Below are 24,754 nucleotides of genomic sequence, written 5' to 3' on the forward strand. Positions count from 1 at the left end.
GAAATGTGACCTTCATTACTTTAAATAAATGTCTAGACCACATTACAAACAACAGAAGCTAACATATGCTGCATGGAATTAAGACTGATTTCCTGTTATTGATGTGAAAGAAAGTGTCGACTCGGAGAGAAAAAGGTTCTACTCTCTAAAAACCGTTGCATAATAACCAAAGCAAGATCCACACTCCTTCTAGTTCAGGGGTCTGCAACCTTTAAGACAAAAAGAGCCACTTGGACCCGTTTCCGAAGAAAAAACAACAACTGGGAGCCGCAAAACCATTGCGACATTTAAAGCAAATATATCTCCGGAGCCACGATCTGACAGCGGGCGGGAAGGTGACGTCGGGACGGTGCGTGACTAACGCACGCACCGCCCCCATGCGACGTCACAGCCAGTACAGCGCCCGCCACAGTGAGGAGTGTCGGGGCGCACAATGCGCCTCCTCCCCTCGCTATTATCCGCCCCGGAGCCGCAGCAAAGATGTAAAAGAGCCGCATGCGGCTCCAGAGCCGCAGGTTGCAGACCCCTGTTCTAGTTAAACCCTTTCTCTTCTTTAATTGATGGCCTGTAGGTGTTTCGACTCTTACAGCTCTTACCCCTGGGAGTCTTTTGATGCTTTGTAAGACTTCCACTACAACTGAAGCTCTGTCCACTTCCCTAGGACTTATATGGTTTCTCCCCTGTATGAGTTTGTTGATGTTTTGTAAGAACTCCACTTGCACTGAAGCTCTTTCCACACTCCATACATTTAAATGGTTTCTCCCCAGTGTGAGTCTGTTGATGAATTCTAAGGCTTCCACTCTGACTGAAGCTCTTTCCACACTCCATGCATTTAAATGATTTCTCCCCTGTGTGAGTCCGTTGATGAATTCTAAGGCTTCCGCTAGTAGTGAAGCTCTTTCCACACTCCATGCATTCAAATGGTTTCTCCCCAGTGTGACTCCGTTGATGAATTCTAAGGTGTCCACTCCTACTGAAGCTCTTTCCACACTCTATACATTTAAAAGCTTTCTCCCCAGTGTGACTCCGTTGATGAATTCTAAGGTTTCCACTCCCACTGAAGCTCTTTCCACACTCCATACATTTAAAAGGTTTCTCCCCCGTGTGACTCCGTTGATGAATTCTAAGGTCTCCACTCTGACTGAAGCTCTTTCCACACTCCATGCAATTAAATGGTTTCTCCCCTGTGTGAGTCCGTTGATGAATTCTAAGGTTTCCACTCTGACTGAAGCTCTTTCCACACTCCATGCATTTAAATTTCTCCCCCGTGTGACTCCGTTGATGAATTCTAAGGTCTCCACTCTGACTGAAGCTCTTTCCACACTCCATGCATTTAAATGGTTTCTCCCCTGTGTGAGTCCGTTGATGAATTCTAAGGTCTCCACTCTGACTGAAGCTCTTTCCACACTCCATGCAATTAAATGGTTTCTCCCCTGTGTGAGTCCGTTGATGAATTCTAAGGTCTCCACTCTGACTGAAGCTCTTTCCACACTCCATACATTTAAAAGGTTTCTCCCCAGTGTGAGTCCGTAGATGAATTCTAAGGCTTCTGCTAGTAGTGAAGCTCTTTCCACACTCCATGCATTCAAATGGTTTCTCCCCAGTGTGACTCCGTTGATGAATATTAAGGTGTCCACTCCCACTGAAGCTCTTTCCACACTCCATGCATTTAAAAGGTTTCTTCCCAGTGTGAGTCCGTAGATGAATTCTAAGGCTTCTGCTAGTAGTGAAGCTCTTTCCACACTCCATGCAATTAAATGGTTTCTCCCCTGTGTGAGTCCGTTTATGAATTCTAAGGTGTCCACTCTTAGCGAAGCTCTTTCCACACTCCATGCATTTAAATGGTTTCTCCCCTGTGTGAGTCCGCTGATCAATTCTAAGGTGTCCACTCCCACTGAAGCTCCTTCCACACTCCATACTTTCAAATTGTTTATGTTCTCTCTTTCCACACTCCATGTATTTAAATGGTTTCTTCGTTAGTCCCATTGGACATGGCCCACCAGAATTCTGACTGCCTTCTCCATTGTCTTCTTTCGATGGGGTGGGGAGAAAATTCTATTTGCTTTCTAGGAAGAGAACAAAGTACTATTACAGTTAGCACCTGCTCTTATTTTAACGTCTTGTACAATCTCTCCTGTCCTCCATATGTTCCAAATTTTTAGGAAAGGCAAATGAAATAATTTAAAAGAATGGTAACGCATCATCAGCCTTTTATAACCCTTAATTATTGTTAATGAAGCAGCATTATCTTAGAATACGGTTGAACTGTGGACTTTACGTTTTATAAAAAGTGGTTTCTCACAGGAACGGGAGCTGCTCTATGTTCTATGAACCTGGCCAAGATTCATCAGGGTCCAAAGTTCATCATGAAGTTCTTCATCCTCTGCACTATAATCCTCCACCCCTTGGGCCACATTTTGTCCCCTTCGACCTCTAGATGTTTATTCATCACCTGCACGGTCCCTTTGGCCTCAGGTGGTGCATAGTGACCATTTTGGGAGATCCATATATCAGTCTAGTGACAAGGCTTGGTGCTTGTGGTCGGTTGAAGGAGTGCTCAGTTGGAGAATGTTCTTGGGGTTGGACCTCCATCTCTCAGCCTTGCATTATGGAATGGAGAGAGCTGGAGATGCAGAAGAAAAGCAGCTGGAGCCTGACTGCTGGGATGCCCAGATTGAGACACCCACCCCAATTATGATTTATAATAATTATATGCCACCGGGTCTCGCACCTGCCTCCTGTCACTGGCTTATCTTAGTGGAGATTCCCTGTCCAGGCCTCTCTCACTGTTCTTCCTCCTTTGCCGTGGGTGGCCAAGGGCTTCTGGATATTCTAGCTCTGTTCCAACTGGGAATTATTTATTAAATTTGTATACCTCTCTTCATATGAAGATCACAACATAAAAATATGTGTGACACTGAAATAGTATTAAAGGTGAATAACACTGATTGTTGGAAAGAAAAGAAAGAAGATGAAACCTGTGGTGTGTCTTCCTGAATGTAATATAATAATAATAATAATAATAATAATAATAATAATAATGAAGTGTAAAGAAGAAACCAATCTTCAAATCAGTTTCATATTCCCTGGCTGTATTTCTCAGCCATGATTGTGACTCAGAATCTTAGCCACACTTTTTTCTAGAATATCAACTGGATCTCTTTGTAATAGGAGCCAGACATCCCTGGGATTTCATCCAGACATTCCATTAGTGTGGGCAGCAGCAGCAGCGGAGGAAGGAAGGAAGCAATTTGGGGAAAACCATTTCCTTCAGAAGGTCTTCCCCAGCGGCCAGCAGGGTTGATAAACTGCTCAGTGTGGACACCTTGGATTTATAGTGTTAGGGTCTGGATACCAATCACAATCCCTCGGAAATGTCTCAAGAACTCTTAAGATCCAGTTCCACCAACTCCCAAGTAACACTGAGCCCTAGAGGAACCTTCTATGCTGAGTTGAGGCATCTCTGGCCCTATAGACGTGGTTGGACTCAAAGTACCACCTGCCCAAGCAAGGATGGCCCATGGCCAGGGAGGATGGGAGTCTTATCTGGGGGGACAAACTTTCCCCTTCTTCCCCCTCCTCTGAAAATGCGGAATGGGGGAGGTGGGGCACATTGACGCAAGGGGGACATTGACACCCCAACAATATTTCAATATCGAGAAATGATATTCGTGTCGCGACATCACCCAAATGTGCCTATACATGTGTGAGTAGAACAGTTGCAACTGTGCTGGCCGCCAGTTAGCCGGCCAACAACAGCCCTGCAAAATAGACCAGAGTTGCTACGCACTTTTGGGACTTGGAAGAGTAACCGTAAAGGGCAGTCCAGTGTCGTCATTACGGGGGCCTCTTTTAAATAGGGGTAGTGTTTGAACTTGGGCTTTGCTAAGGTTACGGAAGGGGGGCACTTGTGGGAGAGCAGGTTTCTTTGGCCGTCTCCCCCTTCCTTGGTTGCCCCTTCTGCTTTCACATGGCAAGTCCAGCCGAATTCGGCTATGGCGTGTGGTACATATCTCTGCCTTCAGACAGAGGGAGCCAGGCAGCTTTCCGGGTCGTGTGCCCAACTTTTCATGAGCTGATATTAAATCCCAAAAGAACTACATCTGCTTGTTACAAAGGGTGGGGGCCGATTCCGGTAGGTTTATGATATTAACTCTTTCCATGCTCATTTCTGATGCTCAGAAGCAGGTGCACCCTTTCCTAGACCTTCCTGATGACATTCTCAGTCTGACACACAGTATTTACACAGAAACACGGATCAAACACAAAAAACCCTTTACATAACTCCCTTTCTAAAATACAGAGACTATTTTATAACATATCCCCGCTATAACACACAAGTTCTAATTAAATCCTAATATTTACTATACCTAAACATTGAGCACCACAGACCAATAATAATAATAATAATAATAATATTTATTATTTTTACCCTGCCCATCTGGCTGAGTTTCCCCAACAACTCTGGGCGGCTCCCAATCGAGTGTTAAAAACAGTAAAGCATGAAATATTAACAACTTCCCTAAACAGGGCTGCCTTCAGATGTCTTTTAAAAATAAGATAGCTGCTTAATTTCTTGACATCTGATGGGAGGGCATTCCACAGGGCAAGCGCCACTACCCACAAGGCCCTCTGTCTGGTTCCCTGTAACCTCACTTCTTGCAATGAGGGAACCGCCAGAAGGCCCTTGGCGCTAGATCTCAGTGTCCGGGCAGAATGATGGGGGTGGAGACGCTCCTTCAGGTATACAGGACCGAGGCCGTTTAGGGCTTGAAAGGTCAGCACCAACACTTTGAATTGTGCCCGGAAATGTACTCAAATATTCCTCTGCAGTAAAGGAGGCAAATGGAAGCCTTCCCATTGTCTTTGTGCTTACGAATACTGTGTTAAGGAGGGATGAACAGGGTGGGCCTGTGACCTGGATTCAGGAAATTTACCATCACAAAAGAATGCCCAGGCTGCCCAGGTAATGCAGTTAGTGACCATTAACAGGTATCCTTGGGGACAGGTTTTCTGCTGTAGACCGCCTCCTGTGATCTATTCCTGCTGTAGACAGTCTCCTTCTGTATGATATTGGGGGGTGGTGGTCTTGGGTGGGCAATTTCAAAAGACTACATAAGGCCTTGCACACCTCCCTCCTGGTTGTGGTGAGGGGGGGTGGCAGTGTTGCAATAGGGTAATAAAGATCAGGCTTTCTAGCCGCTTTGCTTCTCCATATACTCTGCTTGGCCTCTGTTATTTTCTCCTACCTATATGGAACCCACTTAAGGACTATATGGGCTCTTGGATACCCCATAAGGGGAAAGGAGCAGGTTTTTCTTATAACAAAGGTCGTAAGACTATGTTTGGTTGGCACGCTTATTTATGGCAGGACAAAACTAAAACACACAAGAGCTCTATGAATCAGGTTATTCAGAAAATCCTTTTTACACTATGGGATAAATATAATAATATGCTGGAAAGAAAACCACCTCTTTGGCTCCAACCCACAAAAGCAACAGCTTTTTTTAAAATGCAATACGGAAGAAGCAATGGGCAACTTAGAGAGATCTTTTGGACTTTTCGGAAGAAGAAATAAAACTGAATAAACAGGATGAGGTGGGAGGTGTGGTGGCGGATTGGTTTCAATACCATCAAATCATCTTGTTTGGACAAGATGAAGGGAGAGGTTTTTGGACTGAAATTTCACAGTTTGAAAGAGATATTATTGAGAGGAAAGAGAAAGTGTTTCCCAAATTTCAGGTAGAAAACTGTCCAATCTGAAGAAGTGTGCATGCACACGAAAGCTTATCCCCAGAAGAAACTCAGCTGGTCTCTTGGGGACCCAGCCAGGCGCCCCACGACCCCAGGGAGAATGGGGGGCCTCAGCCCCACCCCCAGCCCTGCTTGGGGTCCTCATTCCCCTTCCCGCCAAGGCCTCCAGGGGGGGCAGGGCAGCTGAGCATCTCTCGGCCCCCCAGGAAAGAGAAAGGGGAGTCTGGCGGTGCTGCTGCTGCCCAGGAGATCTTGCAGGTGTTGGGTCCCCCCTTCCCCCCTGGGTCGCCTGGATCGAGGCCCCTGTCGACGGGCCCCAGGGAGGGCGCTTTCCTTGGGGGGGTCTCTTTGTCCTCCCCCCTTCTTATCCCCCCCTCTGTTTCCCCCCCTTCTCTCCCTCTTTACCTCTTGGTCCTCCGCCTCCCTGGCTCCAGATTAGTCCGCTTTCCTTATGCGCAATGAAAGGGCGGCGGCGGCGGCGGGGGGGGGGCTCTTCAGCGACGCCGCTCCTCCTCCCCTTTCCTGGCAACTTCCGGCACATTTCGCGGCAACACTTCCGGCTCCTTATCAGACGCGCGCGTCCCTAGAGCTACGTCCATAGAGCAGCCTCTCCCTGTGTTGGGATGGGAAGAGGACGGGACGGCGCTGCCTCGGGGGCTCCATGGGGGCCTGGCCCCCCTCCTTCCTCCTCCCCACAGCAGGGGGCGAGATGGCTGCGGGGGGGCATCATATCTGGGGGTGACCTGGGTTTGCGGGGAGAGAAGGAGGTGGTTTTCAATCTGCAAACAGGGAGGTTGGGAGGGGAGAGGCTGAGTGAGAAGGAGGGAAGGGCTGCCCCTCCCCCTGTAGGTCAGGAGAGTGGGGGAGGGGCTGAGCCGGGGGGGTCCCTCCCCCCCCCGCCCAGGTTTGCCTCGCAAGGTCCTCTGTGAAGCCCAGAGATGGGCCCAGCCTCGGGGGGGGGGAAGAGACATGGGGCTGCCTGAGAGAGAAGGGGCGCTTCCTTTCCTCTCCCCCCTCCTCCCCCCAGGCTCTCCTGCGCCCAGAGACCCCCTTGGCCCGGCTGCCCCCTCGCCAGGCAGGGAGAGGGTGGGGTCCCCTTCCGCCATGAGAGGAGTGCAATGGGGTTGTGAGGGGGGGGGAGAGAGACCCCTTTCTGCTCCCCTCCCAAGAGGGTCCCCGTCGTGTCTCTGAGGGCCTCCTTCTGCATGCCAAGCACTCAACCGGGGTCTTTCTGCATGCAGAGCAACGGCTGCATTGCTGAGCTACGCCCCCTAACAGCCAAGCCCAGCTTCAAACACCAGCCCCTCTCCCCCCCATTCAAAAACCACCCACTGGATTCCCCGGGTAAAATGAGTGCAGTATTGACGGACCCTCCAACCCAAAGGGGGGGGGGGGAGGAGGAGCTGTCAATACTTGTGGAACCAGTTTCACAGAGGGGGGGGGGGCTCAGGAAGACTGATAGGGGACGGGAGGAGTCCAGAGGCTGACTGGGGCCAGGCATGGCTGCTCTTTTGGTCTTGTCTCTTTCCAGCTCAGGGTTTAGTGGTAAAAGTGATATTTCATCCAGAAACGGGTGGATTCCCCCCCCGTCGGCTCCTCCCTCCCTCCATCCTGCTGCATTTGGTTAGTCACCGGGGGCAGAAAGGCACGCTCTGTTTTTCATTTCAGTGTGGATGCAGTCAGGGCCTTGCAGAGCCAGGCAGAGGCCCAGGTCAGGGAGATAATGTGCCCCTGAGGCATCTAATCATAGCCTGCATTTTTATCAAGGCTTATAGTTTGATTAGGGTCTGTATTTTAAAATGAGCTTAAAGATTTTCAAATGTTTTATGCCAGGCAGAAGACCAGCTGCCTAAGTACTTTGGCAAGATGTTTATCCTCCTGGACAAGGGGGCCCCCTGATTTATAGCAGAAAACAATTCTCAAAGTCGTAAAAAGGAAATTACAGGCTAAGAGCAAGGTTACACTGACTCTACATAATTAAGAGTTGGTAAATAGTAAAATAAAACCCTGTGCCTCCCATTAAATTTGAGTCATATCTTCCTAAGGTTAAAGGCCAAGAGCAAATGGAAAAGAAAGCAACTGGCTGGAGAAGGGGAGTAAACAGAAGAAGAGGCTTTTTTCTTATTTTATTTTGAGGCTGTAAACTGATTCCTTCCTTTTACTTTGAGAAGGTTTATTCTTCTAAAAAGCTATCTATGATAATGTATGAAATATACTGGCTTAAATGTAATTATGCAAAGGATCTAGAAAGAAAGAAATGTTAAATTCTTATTTCATAGAGTCATATTGCTGTAGGAGACCAGAGGGGCAAACGAGCCCAGCCCCCTGCCAGACAGGAGACGCCATCGAGCACTCCTGATATATGGTTGTCAGGCCTTTGTTTTAAAGACCTCCAAAAAAGAGATCTTTCATTGATGATGCATGAGAATGTGAACCCAAGATCTCTGACATCTGTTTAAGATAAAAATTTAAAACTATTAACCATCTGTTTTGGAGGGCAATAGGGCAAGGAGGGCAAGAGGTGAGCTGGTAATTAAGGTTCCTTGTTGAGACAAATGTAAGATATATGACTGCTTATTTGTCATTTATAGATAGAAGAATATATAGCTTTTTGTATCCCATAAAAGGCAATAGGAAATGGGTGTATCTTTTAGGATTGGTTATAGCAATCAGCCAATAGGAAATTCAACCAGGCTGATTGGACAGAGGCAGCCAAAGGAGGAGCAAGGGGGCTGGGCTGAGGGAATATAAGTGCTGGCCATAATGGCAGGAGACCAGGCCAGAGCTTGGTAACCATATACCACTGTGCCTCTCATTTATTTGTCTGACAAATAAATTATTATTTTAATTTCTCTATTGCTGCGTTGAATATTTCATTCCAGCTAAGTGTTAATCACAAGCAGGGTGCTACACCCCCCCCTTTTATTTTTACCCTGGGGGGGGCACCAGCTGGCGCATTGGAAGATGGCCGACAATAACATCTCTCCAACCCACACGAGGTAATAAAGAGCCTGCTATGGGAAGTATGCAGTCTTCCTGCCCCCCCCCAAGGAGATGGAGGGGTCAGCCTTGCCAGTGATGTCCAGAATGCACCCCCGGATTTGAAAGAAGGGGGTGCAGGACATTTGGCACCAGCCCTCGGTGAGTTCGGCTCTTCCTGACGCTGTCTCCAATCAGCGCCCTGGTTCGCTTCAGCTCGAAAATACAATTGGAAATATATAATTGGAGTGAAGCTGAAGCACATACATCAAGCAAAGTTCGAGAGATAGAAGAAGAAGAAGAAGAAGAAGAAGAAGAAGTTTGGATTTGATATCCCGCCTTTCACTCCCCTTCAGGAGTCTCAAAGCGGCTAACATTCTCCTTTCCCTTCCTCCCCCACAACAAACACTCTGTGAGGTGAGTGGGGCTGAGAGACTTCACAGAAGTGTGACTGGCCCAAGGTCACCCAGCAGCTGCATGTGGAGGAGAGGAGACGCGAACCCGGTTCCCCAGATTACAAGACTACCGCTCTCAACCACTACACCACACTGGCTGCTGATAAGGCTGCTGATTAATGCATCTCTGATTGGAGCGACGGGAGGAGACAAATAAATCAAGCGATGAACCACCATTATGAGACTGGTACGTGTGGAGCGAAAAAAAGAGGGGTGGTGGAGGAAAAAACTTTTTCTTTTCTTTTCCTTATGTGAGTATTTATAAACCTCCACCCCAGAGAGACGAATCGTCGCCTTTTACTAATCGCAAGCAAGAATTTAAGAGCCTTGTGGAGTGAATTATTGATTGAAGAGAGGACTGGTAAATATTGGAGAGCGGAGGAAAATTCTATGACGCAGTTTTTAATGGCGTCTTGCTAAGACAGGCTTGTCAAAGAAAGACGAGGGGAGGAGGACCAGGGTCATTGGAATGTGAATGATGGATTGAATGTGGTAACCTGGCAGAGCCCCTTTGTGATATACGCGGCAAGCTTGGGAAAATTAATAGGACAGACCAAGGACAAATCTTTGAAGAAGGGGAGGAATGGTGGCTGTCCTTATGAGATATGACTTTTGGAGTGTGCAAAACCCACGCAGATGTTGTTTGTTCCTAACCTGCTTGTGAAGACTACCAGAGATTGCAAAGAAAGGAATACATGATAACCAGAAGAAGATGAAGAAAGTAGTAAAGAGGCTATCTGGACAGATCTGGATAGAACTGTTTGATAAAAGCAGTAACAGAAGTGATGTTTTGATCCTCGTTCGGAGCTTGATGTATGGGTACCACCAACAAAATTTAAAAATTTGGCTGTATAATTTGGAAGTAATATGATTTGGAAATAATGTGATTGGATTGGCCTGTTAATAAAAATTATGTATATTTTTTACCCTGGGGATAACTGAAGTCTTATAAATAAGTAAGTACCGTATTTTTCGCATCATAGGATGCACCGGACAATAGGACGCACTTTGTTTTAGAGGGGGGAGAACAAGAAAAAAAAAATCTCCCCCTCTCTGCCCAGTGCCCCTTCAGTGAAGCGGCAGGAGGCGCTGCACAGAGAGGGGGAGAACTTTATGTTGGGAAAAAGCACCAAGGCAAAAGCCAGCTCCAGATGGCTGGAATGCAAAACAGTGCAGATGTACTGTTGGGGAAAAGGTGGAGCCTATTCTGTGTACTGAGCACCGGATGTTAGCTCAGTGTGTCATATGATCTGTACTGGAAGTACAGGGGAGGAGAGTTGTGACTCTTCTGATGGAGACTGAAGGGTGCAGACGCATTTCTATGTACTGTTGAGTGACAGGAATAAAACATGTAGAAATGACTCCTGTCTGTCTCATTTCCCCTCCCTGGGGAGAATGCAGGGAGGGAGAGAAGCAGAGACAAGCAGAGGGTGTGTTCTTCTCACGACTAATGAGAAGAATCGCCGGGTTTATGACCTAGCCTGCCGGGAGACGCAGCGGAGAGGTCATCCAGTATCTCGCTCAATTGCCTCGGGGGAGGCCAGGTACCTCTGCCTGTGAGCTGTAGATACTGACATATGGCAGCCTTCGGATGGTTGCGATTCATCGGACATCTGCATGAGAGGCTGGTGGATTGTCCTCCTCTGCTCCAAGGAGGAAGAGAGGCGTCTGAAAGAAGCCAGAGGCTCAACAGACAGTTGGTGGAAAGAAGAGGTGTTTTCCAGAGCAACAAAGTTCAAGGTATGCTGCATTTCGGGCTAAAAGTGTGAACGCAGTTCGATTAATTCACTGGTTCACGGGGAGCTGCGTCTTGGAAAAATACAGCTCCGGGAGAAGAGGCCTGCATTCCACAAATTCTTGTGGTTAAGATAAGATGTCTTATTGAAATGCATTGTTGCTAAGTAACGGAAAGTTGGAAAGTTACTGGCAAAGGGGCTGGACTGTGATTATGAAGCTTGAGAAAAGCGAAACAAAACAGAGAATGTTTTGGCTAGAAGTTTACGAAGCTCTTGGAAGGGACTTTCCATAGCAGCCAGAGTTTAGCTGCCAGGTGCAAAAGACCGTAAACAACTTGCAGTTTGCTGCGTGAGAAAGAAAAAAAACAACTGTTGGATTTTACAGCTTGTTTGACAGTGTGAGCGAGAGGCCTGGATTCAAAATGGATGCCAAGAAGGGGGAGACTTGCCTAACTCATCTCCCCTGACCAGAGACAGTTATTCATCATGGTCTGGATGGATAACTACCCCAGAAGGGGTGAGCCAAGATGATGCTGGCCAAGTTCCTAAGAGCTCATCGAAAGCTGAGGAGAGCTTTGACCCCAGAGGGGAGAGTGCAGGAACTGTGGTTGTTGGAACTGTTGGTGTTCCTGAACAAGGTGCAATGGGTGTTGCTGACAGGGGGAGGGAGGAACGGAGTTCAAATCTCCCCACTGATGATGCTACTGGGAAGCATGGAGTAGCATTGAGTGCTGTCCGATGCTACAATTGTGGACAGACTGGGCATCTACAGTGAAACTGTAAGAAGCCGCGCCAGTCAAGAAGAGCAAAGAGCAGCTCTACGAAGCCTGAGGCGTCAGGCAAAAGCCGTACCAAGTGCCAGGTGAAACCTGCAAAGGCTATGATGGCGAAAGGAACCACGCCAGATGTTGGGAACGCATTCGTAATCGACACGGGCTGTACAAAACATTTGTACCCGCACAGAGGACTATTTTCAACGTTGAAGAAGCAAAGCTTCACTGTGAAACAGGCCAACGGTCAAGAGTTGGAAGCAACTGGAATTGGGACTGTGTATCTTGAGAGTCTGAACTTGACTATAAGTGATGTTTACCTGATTCCAGAACTGAGATTTAATCTGCTGAGCGTGTCGCAGATTGCAAAGAAAGGACTGAAACTGTCCTATGATGCTAAAAGCTGCAAGATCTACAAAGATGGAGAACTGTTTCTTACTGCCAAAGAGAAAGATGGACTGTATTTGTTGACTTTTGATCAAAGTGATTACATGAAATGTAATTCTTCTGTTTCTAACGAAATCTCTCTTGCAGGTGTGACCAGTGTGAGCACCAGGAAGGTGACCAAGACCAAGAAGGTCGACAGAGCATTTCAGCGGGTGTATGCTGATGTGATTGGTCCTCTAGAACCATCTAGAGGCGGTGCAAAATATTACCTTCTGTGTGTGGATTGTTTCACTAATTATTCTTGGGTTTATATAATGGAGAAACCGCAAGAAACTTTAGAAAAGTTTCAGGAGTTTTGTGACAAGGTTAAAAATATGCATGATGCTAACATTGATTGTCTTTTCACAGATGACAAACAAGTTTTTCTGTTACAGAAGTTTCAGAAATTCCTGGATGGAAAAGGGATAGACCACAAAGTGGCTGTTTCGACCAAAGCGTGGAACAGGGGGGTCTGTGTTAGAGTGAACAAAGAATTGCAAAAGGGGATGAATGCGCAATTGCTGAGTTCACATTTGTCACATGAATATTGGGCCGAATCGCTAGCGTCCTATCTTCATGTGTGGTTGAGAAAGGTCTCAACAGAGTTGGGATGTTCTCCTTTTGAGAAGCTGTTCAATAGAAAACCTTCTGTTGCCTACTTTAAGGTTTTCGGGTCTCATGTGAGAACAGAAGCTCCAGGTGGAGTAAAGAATGCCAGAGGCATTTTTGTGGGATATGAAAAGGGTCTCTACAGAGTAATTTTGTCTGAATCTGGTCAGGTGATTCTCACAAAGTTCCTAGAGAGTGCTCCAAAGCAAGAGCGGATAGTACAGACATTTCCCACAGGAAACGATTCAGATGATGATGATGATTTTTCTGATGTCACAGATTACAGTGGTACTGACGATGACAGTGATAGCTCAGAGAGTTCAGTTGTAACAGTCATTGAGAGAAAATCTCACACAATGGATAGACCTTCACAGGTGAAGGAAGAACCACTGATTGCTACTGGTTCTCAACAGAGTCCAAAGGTTGAACCAGTGAGCACAGAGGATCAGAACCTCATACGCAGGTCTGAGAGAGTTACAAAGGGTGTACCACCAAAGAGGTACTCAAAAGAGTTTGCTAACTTAGCTGTTGCGTGTGTTGCTATTGTTAACAACTCAAAGCAGGTTGAAGCAGTGTCTAAGTCAGAGACAAAGACACAACAGAGGGTAGCTAGCCAAGGTAATGCAGAAGCACTCATTCCTTGGAAGCCAGACAACCAGAGAGGTACACTGGTGAAACCAGTGGTGGGGAGTTCCAAGGGTGGAACTGAAACAACAGGGGACTGTTATATGTATAACAACTGTTTGTTCTCTTCTCTGGATGTTTTGCCAATTGATGCTTTTGGGGGAGGATGTTGGGAAAAAGCACCAAGGCAAAAGCCAGCTCCAGATGGCTGGAATGCAAAACAGTGCAGATGTACTGTTGGGGAAAAGGTGGAGCCTATTCTGTGTACTGAGCACCGGATGTTAGCTCAGTGTGTCATATGATCTGTACTGGAAGTACAGGGGAGGAGAGTTGTGACTCTTCTGATGGAGACTGAAGGGTGCAGACGCATTTCTATGTACTGTTGAGTGACAGGAATAAAACATGTAGAAAGGACTCCTGTCTGTCTCATTTCCCCTCCCTGGGGAGAATGCAGGGAGGGAGAGAAGCAGAGACAAGCAGAGGGTGTGTTCTTCTCACGACTAATGAGAAGAATGGCCGGGTTTATGACCTAGCCTGCCGGGAGACGCAGCGGAGAGGTCATCCAGTATCTCGCTCAATTGCCTCGGGGGAGGCCAGGTACCTCTGCCTGTGAGCTGTAGATACTGCTGTTTTCCCGCTCTAAAAGAAGGTGCCATTTAAGGTGCGTTCAGGCGGCTACCTTGGAAGCCTGGAGAGCGAGAGGGGTCGGTGTGCACTGACCCCTCTCGCTCTCCAGGCTTCAGGTTCCTTTCGACCTGCTCTTTGGGGCTGGCGGGGGGAAGCCCACCACCAGCCCCAAAGAGCAGGTCAGGGAGCAGCGGAAAGGCGCAGCGGAGAGGCTCCTGCCATAGCCGCGCGTCACCTCTCCAGCCGGGAGAGGGTCGTGGGGCTATGGCGTCTTCGCTCCATAGGACGCACACACATTTTCCCTTCATTTTTGAAGGGGAAAAAGTGCGTCCTATAGAGCGAAAAATACGGTATAGAAATCATTTTCACAAAAGTTATGCTGACAAATAATTTTATTTCAAGGCTTGAACTGGACATGCAGATAAAGACAGAGCATCCCCTGCGATTGTGAATATGCAGACCGAGGCCCCCTTTGGAATCGGAGGCCCTGGCCACGTGGCCCATATGCCCCCCCCTCTGTCTGGGCCTGGAAGCAGTTGCCCTGAGCAACCTGCAGCCTGAGTTAGTGAGGGTCCATCACCTCCTGGCAAATAGAAGGGCAAGAAATGGAGGCAGTGAGAGATTTTACTTTCTTGGGCTCCATGATCACTGCAGATGGTGGCAGCAGTCACGAAATTAAAAGACGCCTGCTTCTTGGGAGAAAAGCAATGACAAACCTAGACAGCATATTAAAAAGCAGAGATATCACCTTGCCAACAAAGGTCCGTATAGTTAAAGCCATGGTTTTCCCAGTATTGATGTATGGAAGTGAGAGCTGGACCATCAAGAAGGCTGATCGCCGAAGAATTGATGCTTTTGAATTATGGTGCTGGAGGAGACTCTTGAGAGTCCCATGGACTGCAAGAAGATCAAACCTCTCCATTCCTAAGGAAATCAGCCCTGAGTGCTCACTGGAAGGACAGATCCTGAAGCTGAGGCTCCAATACTTTTTGGCCACCTCATGAGAAGAGAAGACTCCCTGGAAAAGCCCGATGTTGGGAAAGATTGAGGGCACAAGGAGAAGGGGACAACAGAGGACGAGATGGTGGGACAGTGTTCTCGAAGCTACAAACTTGAGTTTGACCAAACTGCGGGAGGCAGTGGAAGACAGGAGTGCCTGGTGTGCTCTGGTTCAGGGGGCCACAAAGAGTCGGACACGACTAAACCACAACAACAACATCATCAACAACAACATAAATTTGTGTACAAGTGAGCCCAAGGATTTTCCTAGAACAAGATGCCTTCAGTCTTTCTTTGTCTTCATTTACTAGCAAAAGCTGGCTGGTGGCATTTTAAACATTTTTGGCTAAGCTCAGTGGTAAGAAAATCCGCTTTGCATGCAGAAGGCCCCTGGCACCTCCAGGGAGAACTGGGAATGTCCCCATCTAAAATTACAAGGTCCTGTGATGGTGTTGCTTAAACGGACAGGGGCAGAATTGGGCTCAGAGGTTTCCTGCAGGGCCCACTGAGTTTCTGTCTCGCCCTCCCTGAAAACCTGCGGAACCATTTCCCCCCTAGGTATATTATTGTGGGTCTGACATACATCTGGATTTTCCTGAGATTTCAAAGGTGGAATTGATGTCTGGGGAAGAATTTCCAAAAGAAGGCACTTTGTCCTGGATTTAAGACAAGTCAATTGAAAACTCATGGGCTTTTTTGGCGTTTATTTGGGGCCTTGTCTAAAAAAGAAAAAGAAAAAGTTCTACAAATTTGGGGGTGTCCTGGTTTTTACTTTTTGAAATATGGCAAGCCTAATTATTCTGGGCTTGACTTCCGGGTTAGCGCGATCGGCTAATGGCGGATTCCCTCCGAGCTCCGGAGGGAATCGGCTCCATTGAAGACAGGTCCTGCCGCCGCGGCGACGCAGGGACCCTCAAAAACCACAGGCGCTGAAGCCTGTGGACCTGGTGACTCGGCGGGCACCATTTGCGCCCCCCCCGACCCGCAAAGAAGCCTTTTTAAAGGCTTCGGAGCGGGGGACGGAGAGTGGCGTGGTGCTGTGAGTAGACCGCTACTTCAGTGGAGTGAAGCTGCGAGCCATGGCCGGAGAGCGCTGACTTCTTTCCTTAAACATTTGGACTCTAAAAGAAACAACCCGTGAGTAGTACGGAATTTGGATTTAAAAATTTCCTTTTCTTTGAATTCGGTACTGTCAGGGCCTCAGGAACAGAGGCACAGGGGAGAGAGGAAATGGAGAGCGAAGGGGAAGAATCGGAGGGCAGCGTAGGGGGGTATAGCAGTGACCCGAGAGATTCCATGAGCCTCTCCAGCAAATCAGAAGATTCCCAGAAGGAGGCGCCGATGGTCAGGGCAAGGGGGGCCAGCGGGGACTCCCAAAGCAGCAGCTGGAGATCAGGACCAGCTTCCCCACCAGAGCGTAGTGGGGGGGAAGAGTCCCAGGTGTCAGGGCCAGCGTCTCCTCCAGCAGGGAGAGAAGATGAGTCGAGACTGACCACGCCTCTATCGGAGAGTGGGGGAACGGAGGGGAGGTCAAGTCCAGCTAGCCTCCCCGAAGGGGGAAGCAGTGACAGGAGCAGTGTAACGGTCAGGAGAAAGGTAGCCGGCTGGGCGCGCGCGCCAAGTTCAAATGTACAGGCGCGCGGGACAGCAGAATGCTCGGATTGGGAACCAGGTCCTAAAGCCCGCAGGAGGCAGGGGGAAGACTCAGGGGATTCAGCGTCAGAAGAGTCTAGGAAGGGCGAGACCCCAGCTGACAGGCGGACCCAGAGGAGGAAAGAGCGGAGGAAGAGGTGGAGCAAGGCTAGAGTCTTGAACTGGTGTCTGGGGGGAGGAGACTCAGACGGAGCTTCAGCGGTCTAGAGTTTCAGACGTAGAGCTGCACGCTGCGGCTGTAAAAACGAAAATGAACTTCAATAAAGACTTTTGTATATAACAACGAAGTGGCGTTGGTCCTTTGTGAGCTGGGACCTTGGGCAGCTCTGACAGGTACGATCGGGGGAAGTGCTAAAAGGAAGTCCGCCTCCCCCTCCTGCAGACAATTTAAAGCAAGAATCGGATAACTAAGGTTGAGAGACCATCCCACTCTTTGTGAGAGAAAAGTTATTAATTTCACGATCTGGCTGTTGGGAAAAAGCACCAAGGCAAAAGCCAGCTCCAGATGGCTGGAATGCAAAACAGGTTTGCAGATGTACTGTTGGAGAAAAGGTGGAGCCTATTCTCTGTACTGAGCACCGGATGTTAGCTCAGTGTGTCATATGACCTGTGCTGGAAGTACAGGGGAGAGGTTGTGACTCTTCTGATGGAGACTGAAGGGTGCAGACGCATTTCTATGTACTGTTGAGTGACAGGAATAAAACATGTAGAAAGTACTCCTGTCTGTCTCATTTCTCCTCCCTGGGAGAATGCAGGGAGGGAGAGAGAAGCAAAGAAGCAGAGGGTGTGTTCTTCTCACGACTAATGAGAAGAATTGCCGGGTTTATGACCTAGCCTGCCGGGAGACGCAGCGGAGAGGTCATCCAGTATCTCGCTCAATTGCCTCGGGGGAGGCCAGGTACCTCTGCCTGTGAGCTGAAGATACTGACATATGGCAGCCTTCGGATGGTTGCGATCCATCGGACATCTGCATGAGAGGCTGGTGGATTGTCCTCCTCTGTTCCAAGGGAGAAAAGAAGAGAGGCGTCTGAAAGAAGCCAGAGGCTCAACAGACAGCTGGTGGAAAGAAGAGGTGTTTTCCAGAGCAACAAAGTTCAAGGTATGCTGCATTTCGGGCTAAAAGTGTGAACGCAGTTCGATTAATTCACTGGTTCACGGGGAGCTGCGTCTTGGAAAAATACAGCTCCGGGAGAAGAGGCCTGCATTCCACAAATTCTTGTGGTTAAGATAAGATGTCCTATTGAAATGCATTGTTGCTAAGTAACGGAAAGTTGGAAAGTTACTGGCAAAGGGGCTGGACTGTGAGTATAAGCCTGGGAAAGCGAAACAAAATCAGAGAATGTTTTGGCTACAAGTTTACATGCCCTTGGAAGGGACTTTCCATAGCAGCCAGAGTTTAGCTGCCAGGTGCAAAAGACCGTAAACAACTTGCAGTTTGCTGCGTGAGAAAAGAAAAAAACAACTGTTGGATTTTACAGTTTGTTTGACAGTGTGAGCTGGAGGCTTGGCTTCAAGATGGATGCCAAGAAAGGGGGAGGTTTGCCTTACCCACCTCCCTTAACCAATGACAATTATTCATCTTGGTCTGTAAAGATGAAGGCCCTGCTGCAGAATCAGAGGCTTTTTGATGTAATTGAAAACCCCATCCCTGCAGCACCAACCAGAGGTTGGGAGTCACAGAATGTAAGGGCCAGGACTGCTATAATTCTGTGTGTCTCAGATGATCAGTTGGTGCATGTTCAGCATTTAGAAAATGCGAAAGAGGTTTGGGACACGCTGCGTACAACGCATCAGAGAGATGCTGGTTCTTCAGCGTTGCTGTATTTTGAGAAATTGACCAATCTGAGACTTGCGCCTGATGGAGATGTTCAAGCGCACCTGACAGAAATGAAGTTTCTGCGTCAACAGATGGTGGAACACAATTTCCGTCTTCAGGAGGAAGTGTTTTGCTTCATGATGATAAACAGCCTTAGCCGCACCTACAAGGTTGTTGCCAGTCAGCTTGGTTCCCTACCGGCCGCGCAGCTGACCGCGGAGAGAGTTTGTGCTGTGGTCCTGAATGAACACGACAGACTTGCTGCACTGGAAGAAAAGGACAGGGGGAGGGAAGAACAGAGTTCTAATTCCCCCACTGCTGATGCTACTAGGGAGCATGGTGTAGCATTGAGTGCTGTCCGATGCTACAATTGTGGACAGACTGGGCATCTACAGCGAAACTGTAAGAAGCCGCGCCAGTCAAGAGGAGCAAAGAGCAGCTCTACGAAGCCTGAGGCGTCAGGCAAAAGCCGTTCCAAGTGCCAGGTGAAACCTGCAAAGGCTATGATGGCGAAAGGAACCACGCCAGATGTTGGGAACGCCTTCGTAATCGACACTGGATGTACAAAACATTTATGCCCACACAGAGGACTATTTTCGACGTTGAGGAAGCAAAGCTTCACTGTGAAACAGCCCAACGGTCAGGAGTTGGAAGCGACTGGAATTGGGACTGTGTATCTTGAGAGTCTGAACTTGACTATAAGTGATGTTTACCTGGTTCCAGAACTGAAATTTAATCTGCTGAGCGTGTCGCAGATTGCAAAGAAAGGACTGAAACTGTCCTATGATGCTAAAAGCTGCAAGATCTACAAAGATGGAGAACTGTTTCTTACTGCCAAAGAGAAAGATGGACTGTATTTGTTGACTTTTGATCAAAGTGATTACATGAAATGTAATTCTTCTGTTTCTAACGAAATCTCTCTTGCAGGTGTGACCAGTGTGAGCACCAGGAAGGTGACCAAGACCAAGAAGGTTGACAGAGCATTTCAGCGGGTGTATGCTGATGTGATTGGTCCTCTAGAACCATCTAGAGGCGGTGCAAAATATTACCTTCTGTGTGTGGATTGTTTCACTAATTATTCTTGGGTTTATATAATGGAGAAACCGCAAGAAACTTTAGAAAAGTTTCAGGAGTTTTGTGACAAGGTTAAAAATATGCATGATGCTAACATTGATTGTCTTTTCACAGATGACAAACAAGTTTTTCTGTTACAGAAGTTTCAGAAATTCCTGAATGGAAAAGGGATAGACCACAAAGTGGCTGTTTCGACCAAAGCGTGGAACAGGGGGGTCTGTGTTAGAGTGAACAAAGAATTGCAAAAGGGGATGAATGCGCAATTGCTGAGTTCACATTTGTCACATGAATATTGGGCCGAATCGCTAGCGTCCTATCTTCATGTGTGGTTGAGAAAGGTCTCAACAGAGTTGGGATGTTCTCCTTTTGAGAAGCTGTTCAATAGAAAACCTTCTGTTGCCTACTTTAAGGTTTTCGGGTCTCATGTGAGAACAGAAGCTCCAGGTGGAGTAAAGAATGCCAGAGGCATTTTTGTGGGATATGAAAAGGGTCTCTACAGAGTAATTTTGTCTGAATCTGGTCAGGTGATTCTCACAAAGTTCCTAGAGAGTGCTCCAAAGCAAGAGCGGATAGTACAGACATTTCCCACAGGAAACGATTCAGATGATGATGATGATTTTTCTGATGTCACAGATTACAGTGGTACTGACGATGACAGTGATAGCTCAGAGAGTTCAGTTGTAACAGTCATTGAGAGAAAATCTCACACAATGGATAGACCTTCACAGGTGAAGGAAGAACCACTGATTGCTACTGGTTCTCAACAGAGTCCAAAGGTTGAACCAGTGAGCACAGAGGATCAGAACCTCATACGCAGGTCTGAGAGAGTTACAAAGGGTGTACCACCAAAGAGGTACTCAAAAGAGTTTGCTAACTTAGCTGTTGCGTGTGTTGCTATTGTTAACAACTCAAAGCAGGTTGAAGCAGTGTCTAAATCAGAGACAAAGACACAACAGAGGGTAGCTAGCCAAGGTAATGCAGAAGCACTCATTCTTTGGAAGCCAGACAACCAGAGAGGTACACTGGTGAAACCAGTGGTGGGGAGTTCCAAGGGTGGAACTGAAACAACAGGGGACTGTTATATGTATAACAACTGTTTGTTCTCTTCTCTGGATAATGTTTTGCCAATTGATGCTTTTGGGGGAGGATGTTGGGAAAAAGCACCAAGGCAAAAGCCAGCTCCAGATGGCTGGAATGCAAAACAGGTTTGCAGATGTACTGTTGGAGAAAAGGTGGAGCCTATTCTCTGTACTGAGCACCGGATGTTAGCTCAGTGTGTCATATGACCTGTGCTGGAAGTACAGGGGAGAGGTTGTGACTCTTCTGATGGAGACTGAAGGGTGCAGACGCATTTCTATGTACTGTTGAGTGACAGGAATAAAACATGTAGAAAGTACTCCTGTCTGTCTCATTTCTCCTCCCTGGGAGAATGCAGGGAGGGAGAGAGAAGCAAAGAAGCAGAGGGTGTGTTCTTCTCACGACTAATGAGAAGAATCGCCGGGTTTATGACCTAGCCTGCCGGGAGACGCAGCGGAGAGGTCATCCATTATCTCGCTCAATTGCCTCGGGGGAGGCCAGGTACCTCTGCCTGTGAGCTGAAGATACTGACACTGGCATTATAAGTTTTGTGCTGGAGGATAAGAACTGAACTTTAGGAGCCGACGAGCAACCCCCCAGGTTCCGGGAGCGATCCGTGAGCGAGCCTGTTGAGGAGACACAAGGAGTTTGACAGCTGTCAAATGAGCTGTCAAACGAGCTGTCAAAGTTAGAAAAATTTGTCTTTTATTATCTCTGCCGGCTAGATTTGATACATTTGATTTTAAGTGGTTGGAAACAAAGAAGAAATAAATAATACAGTAACTGGACTGTTGGAGAAAGATTACTAAGTAACCAGAATCCCTCTAGAGGGGATTCTGAGATATTACAATGGCTGCGGATGGAAAAATACAGGCTGAACTGGAAAGATACAGGCTGAAGTGGAAAGTTACAAGACCAGAGTTCAGCTTTGGCTACAATGGTTACGACCCTGAATTCTAAAGTAAGCAAATTTGATAATTGTGTTAAGGACTTGACTCAAGAAAACTCTGCAGCCGAATCAGAAGAGATATGTGCAGACCTAGAGGAATGGGAAGGAGTAGCTGAAATGTTGCAGGTGGAAAGGGACAACCAGAGGCCTACAAAAGTGGAATACAAGGGAAACAAGACTTTGATTATGAGATTTTGGATTGAAATTAAGAATGAAGAATGGAGTGATCCCTTTATGGGGAGATTGGAAGAATTTTGGATTATAAATTGGTTCAAGATGAAAGTTGGAGCCTTTGGGACATTTGGGACATTTGGACTTAAAAGAAGCAAGAAATATGATTTGGGCTCCGCTTTTGAATATGGAGGACTGGTTGGAAGAAACATGGACTTTACTGGGACAGAGCTACTTCCGAGACTTGATGACCAACATAAAGGACTACCAACAAAACCGGCAGAGAGGGACTGAGAGAGATTTGAAGGCCTCGGACGTGAGGAATCCAGGCTAAGAACTGATATTGTGGATATCCTTTGGGGATCGAAACCGGGAAAGGGGGGGGTGAGAGTTTCTTGAATCCAAAGGGTGTATAATTTTATGTCATTTTTTTTTGTTAGTATGTTTAGTAATTAATATAAAAATTGGGAAATCTGTGGAAGGGAATCTGGGTCGACCTTAGAAAAGTATTGCGATTTAAATGAGGTGTATAAGTTAAATTGGGTTAATTAAGAAGAACTAAGTTAAAAAAAATGAAACAAAAAATAATAATAAGGTAAAGGAGAGAGACAAGAACTTGCTGAGTTAACTAGTGGAATTAGGATGTAAGAAGGGGAGGTGTGGGGAAGTCAGGGAAAGTGGTTAAGAAAGTAAGGATTTGAAATTATACATGTATGTTTTTGTGTTTGTGTCTGTGTTGTGTATTGTGTGTTTATATAAATTGTGAAAACCCAATAAAAATTTTATTTAAAAAAATATATATTCTGGGCTCTGCTTGAACTGAAACTCTCCCTTTTAGAGCTCAGTCGGTAGAGCGTGAGACTCTGAATCTATGGGTCGGGGGTTTGAGCCCCACTTTGGGCAAAATATTCCTGCATTGCAGGGGGCTGGACTAGATGACCCTCGTGGTCCCTTCCAACTCTGCAATTCTAGGATTCTACCATGTGTAGAGGAAAGATCGCCCTCTTGTGGGCAGTGGAGGAATGATGTAATGTTGGTTGGTGGGAACTGTTCTTGAGTGTTGCCTTGTCACACATGCAACACCACAACAGTCCTGTGAAAGGAAGGGGGAGCATTTCTGCAGGCTGATGTCCATCCATCCAGCTGCCCAGGCCCCAGCACCTCCCCCTAACAGTGAAGGGTCCCAGTCTGGAAACCCTCCCTTCCTGCTGGAGATGAGGCAGTGAGGGATTCCAGACAGACAGAGGTGTCCTTGCTCTGGAATTCCCTTGCCAGCAGGGAGACTAGAGAAGCACCCCCCCCATGCCTCCCCCTTCCCTCATTTAGTAGGGAGACTTTTCATCTTGTGGTTGGGTCATTTTAAATCCAGTTTTTCTCTCTTTTAATACTGTTGTTGGTTTCCTTGTTTGAATTATTCTGTTCACTAGTGATATTTCACATAGCGTTTGTGAATGAAAAGCAATTCTGGCTCTTAGGATCCCTGCAGGGTATTAAGTGTTGTTCTAACCTCCCTATTGCAGGTGGAAAGAGGAATGTGGGGCTTGCTTATAATATCTTAGGGTGGCAGGATTAAGATTTGGGACTGGGACTTTCAGATTCAGAGCCCCTCTTCACATGAGATTTCTTCCTTTTTTTAAAATTGATTTTAATTTGTTTTGCTACATCAGACATTAGAACAAACGGAAAAAAAACATACATCACACATACACACAAAAGAGAAATACATAAAAAAGAAAAATAATAATAAAGAAAACAAAAGAAAAAACATCTCCTAACATAAGATACCAACAAATTAAGTTACATTTACTAAATAACACACAACACTAATTGACTTCCCTTCAGAGCCAGTGTGGTGTAGTGGTTAAGAGCGGCAGTCACGTAATCTGGGTAACCGGGTTCGTGTCTCCGCTCCTCCACATGCAGCTGCTGGGTGACCTTGGGCCAGTCACACTTCTTTGAAGTCTCTCAGCCCCACTCACCTCACAGAGTGTTTGTTGTGGGGGAGGAAGGGAAAGGAGAATGTTAGCCGCTTTGAGACTCCTGAAGGGGAGTGAAAGGCGGGATATCAAATCCAAACTCTTCTTCTTCTTCTTCATCTCGATTTCAGAATATATTATATGATTTTTTATCTGCAGTTTCTTTTCCTTAAGAAACTCTTTACATCACAAGTGTTACGTCATACCTACTGTAATTTTTACCTCTGTTTCCATTGTAGCAGAAACCCCCCCACCCCAATCATTCTGTTTGTACAAACTTCACACACACTCACACTCACACATTACATACGCCACATTTCTGTTATAAATTCATAGAAAATCAACCATACATTGGATTTGCACTGTTCCATTTTTATATTACTCCATATGACAAGGACTATCAAAGGGGGGTGACTTGGTTCTGGTCAGCCATAATCCCTTCACCATCCCAGCACATCCACAGGAGCCCTGCCCAGTTGCTATGTCAACCCTGATAATCCCAGACAGAAGACAATCAAAATCACAAAGAACTTGCATATGGTAGTGGATTCAGCATGGACTGAAACAAAGGACAATAATCAGATCTTCCCTCTGGGGGCAGGAAACTGCAAACTCCCCTTTGTCTCCTGGAAGTGACTCATGGGCAGGGGGAAAGCCAGGTGACAGGACACTCAGGTTACCACCACAACTCTTCCCTCAACCCCCCCTTCTGTAATGTATGCATGATGTTTCTGGGGGTGGGCTTGACCTAGAGGAGGGGAATTTCAAAAGTTTTTATAAGGTCTTGCACACCATCTTTCTGGGTCTTTCCTCTCTCTTGCAAGTGAGGGGAACACCCTGTTGCAACAGTTCAATAAAGGCCAAGCCTACAGGCTGCTGTTTTGCTCCAAGTTATCCTGGTTGGTGTCTTTGTTTTTGTCCAAGGGAGTCCTCGGATTTTTCCGGTAACACCATGTATGTCATAAATTTATTCCATTCTTCGTTAAACTTTATGTCTTTTTGATTTCTTATCTTCTGTGTCATTTTTGCCAATTCTAAATAATCAAATAGTTTGGATTG

The 24,754-nt window shown here is 46.9% G+C and overlaps 2 protein-coding genes across 3 annotated transcripts in view; both read right to left on the bottom strand.

Moving 5' to 3' along the window:
• The window catches only part of LOC308471946 (uncharacterized protein), a gene marked incomplete at its 3' end in the record, with an annotated part of 67,137 nt that overhangs the window by 26,471 nt on the left and 15,912 nt on the right, over positions 1–24,754 (bottom strand). The window contains exon 2 of the mRNA XM_080996264.1: positions 6,160–6,903. Coding sequence (XP_080852390.1) covers positions 6,160–6,295 — 136 coding nt within the window. The remainder of the gene's footprint in view (positions 1–6,159; positions 6,904–24,754) is intronic.
• On the bottom strand, positions 536–6,011 carry LOC308466116 (uncharacterized protein). Of its 2 annotated transcripts, none has more exons than XM_080986655.1 (2): positions 5,541–6,011; positions 536–2,062 (listed from the first exon to the last, which is right to left on the bottom strand). In XM_080986655.1, the coding sequence occupies exon 2, from the start codon at positions 1,984–1,986 to the stop codon at positions 658–660; it is 1,329 nt and encodes a 442-aa protein (XP_080842781.1). In that variant the 5' UTR covers positions 1,987–2,062; positions 5,541–6,011; the 3' UTR covers positions 536–657. The 2 variants fall into 2 exon arrangements, with proteins under 2 accessions (XP_080842781.1, XP_080842780.1); XM_080986654.1 differs by lacking the exon at positions 5,541–6,011 and adding an exon at positions 2,491–3,805 and having other exon boundaries at positions 536–2,066.

This window comes from Podarcis pityusensis (assembly GCF_964106645.2).
Source record: "Podarcis pityusensis genome assembly, chromosome: 2".
In the NCBI taxonomy this organism is placed as follows: domain Eukaryota; kingdom Metazoa; phylum Chordata; class Lepidosauria; order Squamata; family Lacertidae; genus Podarcis; species Podarcis pityusensis.

Bases quoted from the DNA above. Each gene is read 5' to 3' on its own strand.
- LOC308466116 (XM_080986655.1), bottom strand. From the start codon at position 1,986: ATGGGACTAACGAAGAAACCATTTAAATACATGGAGTGTGGAAAGAGA.